The sequence below is a fragment of the Eptatretus burgeri genome, chromosome 5 (assembly GCF_056783735.1).
Source record: "Eptatretus burgeri isolate ZD-2024b chromosome 5, Ebu_testis_v1, whole genome shotgun sequence".
NCBI classification, from domain to species: Eukaryota; Metazoa; Chordata; class Myxini; order Myxiniformes; family Myxinidae; genus Eptatretus; species Eptatretus burgeri.
The window spans coordinates 74234712-74244201 of record NC_140965.1 but is presented as its reverse complement, the minus strand read 5'-3'; the positions used below and the strand labels follow the sequence as shown (position 1 = coordinate 74244201).

Genomic DNA, 9490 nt, shown 5'->3' with positions numbered 1-9490 from the left:
TATATATATATATATATATATATATATATATATATACACACACACACACAATGCGATAGCTCATTCTAACATGGATAAACCGCTTTCCTTCCGCTGTGTTCAATCTGAAATATTTGTTAACACGACCTCGAGAGGCTTCCTGTGGGCGTTCTCTCTATGCAAATGTGCTCAGCTGATGGTCTGTGCATGCGAAATGAGCGCGCGCGCGCATCACGCGGAACCGCATCACCGTGAGTAAGTGCACTGTACGTGAACTGTACACCCTTCACACGCCTAGGCCTCTCGACGAGCAACTTGGTCCGTTCCCCGTACGTCTGTCTCATTCATATGATTTTACAAACTACGTCCCGCACTGAACAATCCTTCCACAAAATATAGTTTTCCATGACAAAAGAACCCGGACTACTTGAGAATTAGCTTTATCCGGAAAGATCCGTTGCAAAATCTGAAACGAGTTTTATACAAATATCAATGCCAACTGCACATCGACGAATGATGTGGAAATCAAGGACAGAAAGGTAAGAAGAAACATTTCCTGCACTGTTTTTGGTACAAATATGATGAATGATTAACGAATGACCTAAGAATGAATTATAAACTTGACGAATGAGAAAAGGGCACAGAAGGAAAAAAAAAAAAAAAAAACCCGGAACATGTAAGAAAAAAAAAAGTGAACAGCGTTCTGATTGGCTCCCTGAATCCGTCATGATCATTGGCGGAGCGGGGAACGTCCGGCAACGCGATTGGTCCATCCAAACGCCGGAAAATTACGTCGGCACAAAGGTTTTAAAAACGCTCAGAAGGAGGCGGTGCTTCCTTTCCTTACACGTTGGTGGCGTGGTCAGGCGGGCGCCATTTCGCATCGTCCAAGTGGGAAAGGCAGCGCGAAACTCAAAAGGAAGATAAGACAAGATCGAGTTGTGACTGCAGTCGGTGAGGTGACGAAGAGGTACGCCTGACGGAATCACACAAGGAAAGCGGGCGCGACGTTGGCGGTTTCTCCGCGGGGTTCGAGCCGTGTACGACCTCTTCGGGGAAGGAAAGGGTGGTGATGGATCCTCAGCAAGTGATCTCCCTTTCCTTGGGGAAGATCCATAGCTCGCGGGTTCAGCGCGGGGGGGTGAAGCTCCATAAAAGCCTGCTCGTTTCGCTCGTTCTGCGGAACGCACGTCAGGCCTGTCTGCACGGCCTCGCCTCGTCCTCGTGGCTGTGCGAGCCCGACCCCACGACCCCCGATGCCACGGACGGAGACCCGGATTGCGCCGTGCAGTTCGATCGCGTCGCCGACGACGGTCGCAGCGTCGATGAGTCGGGGCCGCTGGACGCGGGCGGCGCCACAGCCTTCTGCGCCGGCTCCTCGGAACTGTCCGGCGAGGGCGCTTTCGAGTCCGAGTGCGGAGGCGGTTGTCGTTGCTGCGGCATGGATACGTCGCACGTCGAGGAGGGCGTCTCCGGCGAATGTGAAACGACCGTGCTGGACTTGGACACGAACACGCTGCTCACGACGGCCGAGGCCGGGCGGCAAGAGCAACAACTGCAATTGGCGGTGAAGAGAAAGCGCGCCGTGCCGGTGGAACGCGGCGGCACGTTGGTGGCGGACGACGAGGTGCGAGGCGACGATGCGGCGACGCGGGCCAGACTGGGGGACTTGTCCTCGAGCCTGCTGTCCACCGACCCGACGTGCCCACCGCCGAACAAGAGGACGAGACTCGAAGACCTTCCCGCGGCGCCGCCTGACGGCGCCAACATCCTCAACCTCATCAGCATCTTCGGAGCGGGTTTCTCCGGCTTGGCGACTGTTTGCTCCCCTCGTCCGGCAGACTTCGGTGCCGCCGTCCAAACGCAGAGCCCTCCTGTGGAGACGGCCCAAGCCGGCCAGCTGTGTGCCAAGCTGAGCTTGGGGGACGTGTGTGCCCTGGGCGGGCAACCTGTGGCTGCGTGCTGAAACCTGGCGTGTTCCCTACCAGGAAATAGCGAATAATGATTCATGTCCATGATCTGAAAGTCCATGTTGGTGCTGTTCGGTCGTATTGTTTTGGGGGAGGGAGTGGGATGTGCCCCTTTCCTTCGCAGTCTATTTCCTTCTTCCCTCCCCCATCTACTCCCCCTGCCTCCCCTTATTTCTCCACCCCCGTCCAAATGTATTTCCTTCTCCCCCCCCCCTCTCCCATCTTTTTTCCTCCCAATCAAATTACCTCCACCCCTACCTATATCCCCCACCTCCACAGCCCCCCCTTTTTTATCCCCACCCCATGTTATTTCCTCCTCTTCCATTTCAATTTCCCCCTCTTTCTCAGCAATTTATTTCTATCCTTCCCCTAAATTATTAATTTTTTTCTGCAACTCCCCCTCTCTCCCCCCAATCTGTTTCTTTCCTCTCTTCCCTTCCTTGTCCCCCATGTTTTCTTCCTTACCATTTATTTCCTTCCCCACCAACTTATTTTATTTATATTGTTATCCCATCAACCTATTTATCTCGTTATTCCATCAACATATGGTATTCTCTCACTTCACTTCACTTCCCTCTCGATGCTTTTTCACGATTCCCCCCTCCCTTCCCCTCCTTATTGGCCCCCCCCTTCCAAAACCTTTTTTTTTCTACCTGCTTCCATTTCATTTTCCGAGTCTATTGACATTTGTGCTACTGTTGACTATGCCACCACTACATTCTGCCCACCACCAGCACAGCTCTCTCCACCACCAGCACAGCTCTCTCCACCACCACCACAGCTCTCTCCACCGTCACCACAGCTGTCTCCACCGTCACCACAGCTCTCTCCACCGCCACCACAGCTCTCTCTCCACCGCCACCACAGCTCTCTCTCCACCGCCACCACAGCTCTCTCCACCCCCACCACAGCTCTCTCTCCACCGCCACCACAGCTCTGTCCACCCCCACCACAGCTCTGTCCACCCCCACCACAGCTCTGTCCACCCCCACCACAGCTCTGTCCACCCCCACCACAGCTCTGTCCACCCCCACCACAGCTCTGTCCACCCCCACCACAGCTCTGTCCACCCCCACCACAGCTCTGTCCACCCCCACCACAGCTCTGTCCACCCCCACCACAGCTCTGTCCACCCCCACCACAGCTCTGTCCACCCCCACCACAGCTCTGTCCACCCCCACCACAGCTCTGTCCACCCCCACCACAGCTCTGTCCACCCCCACCACAGCTCTGTCCACCCCCACCACAGCTCTGTCCACCCCCACCACAGCTCTGTCCACCCCCACCACAGCTCTGTCCACCCCCACCACAGCTCTGTCCACCCCCACCACAGCTCTGTCCACCCCCACCACAGCTCTGTCCACCCCCACCACAGCTCTGTCCACCCCCACCACAGCTCTCCACCCCCACCACAGCTCTCTCCACCCCCACCACAGCTCTGTCCACCCCCACCACAGTTCTGTCCACCCCCACCACAGCTCTGTCCACCCCCACCACAGCTCTGTCCACCCCCACCACAGCTCTGTCCACCCCCACCACAGCTCTGTCCACCCCCACCACAGCTCTGTCCACCCCCACCACAGTTCTGTCCACCCCCACCACAGCTCTCTCCACCCCCACCACAGCTCTCTCCACCCCCACCACAGCTCTCTCCACCCCCACCACAGCTCTCTCCACCATCACCACAGCTCTCTTCACCATCACCACCACCACAGCTCTCTCCACCATCACCACCACCACAGCTCTCTCCACCACCACCACAGCTCTCTCCACCACCACCACAGCTCTCTCCGCCATCACCACCACCACAGCTCTCTCCGCCATCACCACCACCACAGCTCTCTCCACCATCACCACCACCACAGCTCTCTCCACCATCACCACCACCACAGCTCTCTCCACCATCACCACCACCACAGCTCTCTCCACCATCACCACCACCACAGCTCTCTCCACCATCACCACCACCACAGCTCTCTCCACCATCACCACCACCACAGCTCTCTCCACCATCACCACCACCACAGCTCTCTCCACCATCACCACCACCACAGCTCTCTCCACCATCACCACCACCACAGCTCTCTCCACCATCACCACCACCACAGCTCTCTCCACCATCACCACCACCACAGCTCTCTCCACCATCACCACCATCACAGCTCTCTCCACCATCACCACCACCACAGCTCTCTCCACCACCACCACAGCTCTCTCCCCCATCACCACCACCACAGCTCTCTTCACCACCACCACCACAGCTCTCTTCACCACCACCACCACAGCTCTTCACCACCACCACCACAGCTCTTCACCACCACCACCACAGCTCTCTTCACCACCACAGCTGTCTTCACCACCACAGCTCTCTTCACCACCACCACCACAGCGCTCTCCACCACCACCACCACCACAGCTCTCATGGTTGTAGCAAACAAAAAAAAGAGAGATCCTGAACTTGCTTTTTGTAACTTAACGATTATACCTCTGTGCCTGTTGTTGGAGGCTTTGGTTCACTGAGAGCCTCAGCTGGAACAGCGTTATGCCCTATCTGCTTGGCTCCATTTGCCCTGACTTGCAAGATCGTGACCTTTTGGTGAACCTCTGTTACTGTTTTTGCACAGTTTATCGTTTGTTTGTTGTTCACCTGGTTTTGCTTTGTTCTTTCTCTGTTATGAGGTGATCGTTGATGGGAACCGTATAAACTGCATTAAAGCAATAACGTTTACAAATCAAATGTTTGAATTGTTCTTTGCTGAAACTTGTACATATTTTGTTTCTACATATTGTTTCACCTATATGTTGAAATGTTTTTGAATTATTGTTTTTTTTTATATACAGTAATTAAAGTTTTTCTTTTTAAACTGACATGCTTTTGGGTGTTACTTCAACTGTCCAATTCATCTTATGTTGCTTTGTATCAGGAGTTAAGATGGTGTTTTCCAACCTGTTTTGTATTCACTTCAGCTCTCCCTTACTCCCTCCTACCCTCAAATCTTGAGGCAACGATCTTAAGTCTGCTCTTAGGCCGAACTTGGTTGACATTGATCCTCAGCTTCCAGTCCTCTTGATCAAGCATTGCTGTGTGCAGTTCCTCTGTCTCCAGGTCCGTACGATCATAAACTTGCTACGATCTACTTTGTCTGCATATGTACCTATATGCAAGGTTTTAAAAGCTACATGTGTACATTTATAAATCACTATGGAATGTTGACCTCACTTTAATGTCACCTTCATTTATTAATTTATTTATTTTTAATTACACCTTCCACTTATCTGCGCCATATTAATTATGTACACAAATGTGGAGTTTAGGATTTGAATTCCCCGCCCCTTACCTCGACTACCTCCAAAACTCTCCACTTTCCACAGTATCTCTCCCACCCCACCCCACCCCCCCCACCACCTTGTCCTATTTTCTCTGTTTGTTATTTTAGCACCCCGCACTCCCTTCCCTCTCCATGCATATATAGCATGACCCCACCCCCCCCCCCCCAACCTTCAACTGATGTGCACAAAGTGATCCATCGGTGAAATATTACCTTTTTTGTATTGGTGAGTAAAGTTATGGTATGGCTGCCTCGTTATGCAGTTATGGCTGCCTCCTGCTGTATTCACCTTCATCCAATCACATAATTTTCATCTTCAGGCAGTAATTTATTCCCAATTCCCTGAATTGATTTACTCGAAGGACGTTGTTCTTGTGTAAAATGGGGCTTGGCTTAAAGAAGGTTAGGTTTGGAAGTGTATAAAGGAAGGTGCATCGTATTCTGAGTGTGAAAGTCCCCAAATATATGGAGGTAATGGTATATGAATACCCTGGTTTTGCCATCCACGGTCAAAATTGCTCCCATCACAGACCTTGTGACGAGACCCTTATCTCGAAGCATTGGGGAATCCCATCAACTTGGGTTAGTCTGATGGTTTTTTTTTATAATATGGATCCCGAGTCGATTGAGGGACTTCGTGTGAATGAGAGTTACAACAATGGTTGAATATGTACTATATTGGAGTTGGATGAATATCAATGAAACACTGAACCTTGATGAACTTGGTATACAAAACACCAGATTGTTTAACATAACTTCAGCATCTATGTTGTAATATGATTAGAATTAACTAAATTTAAAGGGTGTTCGTATCATGAGCTCCAATTTATTTTGTACTCGTGCTCATTTTTGTGCTTTGTTTTGGTACTCGTGCTTTATCATAGATCATCAATTATCTTGCTTGTTGCCAATACGTGATGCAATAGTTCTCCCTAAGTTTCAGTGTACACCTGTACTGCACGTATTAATGATTTCTGGAGAGGCATTCCATGTCGAGTGTACACGCCCTCCTGACACAAATGCCTCATTTTCTCCCCATATGCTGGTCATTTATTCACTTGGGTGAAAATACTCAAAATACCAACTTTTAGACCTGTGGGCCCATTTTAGGGACCTCCCAAATTTGGGCGCCCCCGGCTGCCCCACAATCTTCCAGAAGCCATATCACAGGTTGTCGTGGTCCGATTTGGCTGATCTTGGTATCAAAATGCTCGTAAAAGCGAGATCTTTCGAATCGCGTAAAGTAAAAACAGTGATTCAAAAAGTTATAGTTTGGGGTGCCCTTTGACCTTGGGCCCCCACTCCCCAGCCAAACCGATGGTCCCGATTTTTTTTTTTCATGTGAGAATACCTCTTCGTATACTCCAACACCTCAGTATAAATGAAAATGGGATCCCAATGGGTTCAAGTGTGATGATGGTTTTATTGTTCAGGGACTCTGGTGCCGGACACACAATACATAGCACAATATTTGAACACAAGATTTCCAATACACTATATCAGTAAATTGTACATAAATTTTCCACATGCACATGCAGGAACTAGAAGCGATACTAGTATGAGTAAGAATTTTTCCTCGCATATTATAATCAAGATTTTTTGACAGCTGTGTTCTTTTTAGGTCATCTCTACCGAGATGACCTAATAAAGCCGGACCAAATGTACGTCCGTCCGTCAACAATTTTTCTTTCCGGTCTTGATGAAACTTGGTATCGGGGTAGAGGTCGATGAGTGTTGCACAACGATATAACTTTTGTCCGAGTTCAAGGTCACGAGGTCACGTAAGTTATAAAAATCGCCATTTTCAAAACCTATCTTGTCTGCCATTCTACAAGATATTCGGCAACTGTTTATTGATTATGATAGTAAAAAATATTATCTTGTATCTAACCGAACAGATTTTTGAATTTCCGTCCCGTTTGGCCGCCACGTAACCTGGAAGATGGTCAAAAACACCTCCCGGTACAAAGAATACTTTTTACTTCCGATCTTGATGAAATTTGGTATGTGGGTAGAGGTCGATGAGTGATACCCAATGACATTTTTTTCCTGGATTCGAGGTCAGGGTCATGGTCACGAAAGTTGTGAAAGTCGCCATTTTCAAAACCTATCTCGTCTGTCATTTTAGGAGATATTTGGCAACGGTTCATCAATTATGATAGTAAAAAACATTATAGAGATGACCGTCACCCCCACATGGGGGTAATTTTTTACTGATTGTGTAGGTTCCACCTGTAGAAGTTTTTGGTTCTACGGAAAGAAGTCTATCAGAAATGTCTAAAATGCAGTGATCTTCAATGTCAGGAAAAAAGAAACTATTTGTGGGCCCGTTTGGATGAAGAAAATTCACTTTCACTTCTTGAATGTCCTGAAAGGCTTCCATGATGCAGGCAAGCCACCATTTTCCATCATAGTGCACTGTGACGTAACCTGAGAGTTTCCTGTTAAAAGTTGGTGTAGATTTTGAAATAGCTGACTCGATACGGTGTTCCTCGCTAAGGCTGAATTCGCGTACTTGTAGAGCAGTTTCAGAAATAGAGATGAAAGCATGACGTTTTTGAGTTCCACCTATGGTTTTGGCCGTTTTTAACCTTTCTTCCAGATTTCGTTCTTCCTCGTCATACGCCTCTTGGATCCCGTAACCGAACTTCATTTCATTCAAACCATTTTCAGCAAAGGTGAAAAGATCTTTTGGAGAAATAATTTGACTGTCGTAAGGTCTACGCAGGCTCTCACGTGTTGCTTCTCGTTTGACTGTACCTCCCACGCCATGTGAAGGGCCCTTGCCATGACTTGTGGCAAAAAAATTCCATTCTGCATCAATACCATACTCTGATTTGTGATGACATAGGTTTATGAAGGCTTTGCAATTCTTATATTTGCCAGCTCAACCGTCTGAGAAATAGTAAAGTTTCTTTCCATTTCGAAAGCTAGATCTCAAGTGTTCAATGAGCATTCTTTGGAAGAGGTGGACTGACACAACGTCGTGAGTATTGCATTCTGATTTCCAATACACTATATCAGTATATTGTACATAAATTTTGCACAATGCACATGCAGGAACTGGAAGCGATATTAGTATGAGTAAGAGTTTTTCCGACATATTATAGTCAAGATTTTTTGCCTACCAATGTCTTATTTGACAGTACGTATTGTGTGTCCAGTACCCGAGTCCCCCAACATAAATCTTTGCCATGCATGAACCCATTGGGATCCCATTTTCATTTATACTGAGGTGTTGGAGTATATGAAGGGGTATTCTCACACAAAAAAATCAGGACCATCGGTTTGGCTGGGTAGCGGGAGCCCAAGGTCAAAGGGCACCCCAAACTATAACTTTTTGAATTAGTTTCTGAGTGATTTTACTTTACGTGATTCGAAAGATCTCGCTTTTTCGAGCATTTTGATACCAAGATCAGCCAAGTCGGACGGACCACTACAACCTGTGATATGGCCTCTGGAAAATTGTGGGGCAACCGGGGGCGCCCAAATTTGGGGCGCCCCTAAAATGGGCCCCGATGGACCCACAGGTCTAAAAGTTGGTATTTTGAGTTTTTTCACCCAAGTGAATAAATGACCAACATATGGGGAGAAAATGAGGTATTGGTGTCGGGAGGGTGTGTACACTTGACATGGAATGCCTCAAATATCACATTGGATTATGCTGCCCATCTTGTGTTGTGTAGAACATGTGAAAGATCATCTTGTTGCAGTAAATATAGGGTGTTTGAGCTGTTTAGTCTGGGTTCGATTCCCGACGTCACAAAGACTTTGACAGTTTGATTCTCGACCCAACTCTAAACTGTTAGATTGGTGCTTCGTAGGCAGGGTGGTAAATTAGTGTCTTCTCTCGGATGGACGTTAAACTTGGTCTGCTGTCTATATCCACAATAATTGCTGGACGTCAAAGATCCCACAGTGTCCTTCATGTAGACCATAGAGTATCGGCGGCACCCTAAAGAAGTTACACCCTCCTCCTTTCTTGTAAGGCAAAGGTAAACCAGTTGGGGTAATCCTTGCTGTGGTGTTGCTTTAGCAGCACTGAATGAGAAATCAAAAGGTTGTGGATACTTCAAGCATAGTTCCAATTGTATACATGCACATACATAGTAAACATTATGAGCAGTGTACCCGTCTGACGGGGTCGTAGATGTCTCACCTCAAATGAGCAATTTTTTGGAGTGTGTATTGGTAGAAATGAGAATTCAATGT

The 9490-nt window shown here is 48.3% G+C and overlaps 1 protein-coding gene across 1 annotated transcript; it reads left to right on the top strand.

Annotated features, from left to right (window-relative positions):
- The first annotated feature begins 816 nt into the window (after positions 1-816).
- IER5 (immediate early response 5) lies at positions 817-1945 on the top strand. Its single transcript, XM_085882427.1, has one exon. The coding sequence runs from the start codon at positions 1052-1054 to the stop codon at positions 1943-1945; it is 894 nt and encodes a 297-aa protein (XP_085738553.1). The 5' UTR covers positions 817-1051.
- The last annotated feature ends 7545 nt before the right edge of the window (positions 1946-9490 follow it).

Excerpts from the sequence above, each read along its gene's own strand:
- IER5 (XM_085882427.1), top strand. The coding sequence starts at position 1,052 with ATGGATCCTCAGCAAGTGATCTCCCTTTCCTTGGGGAAGATCCATAGC.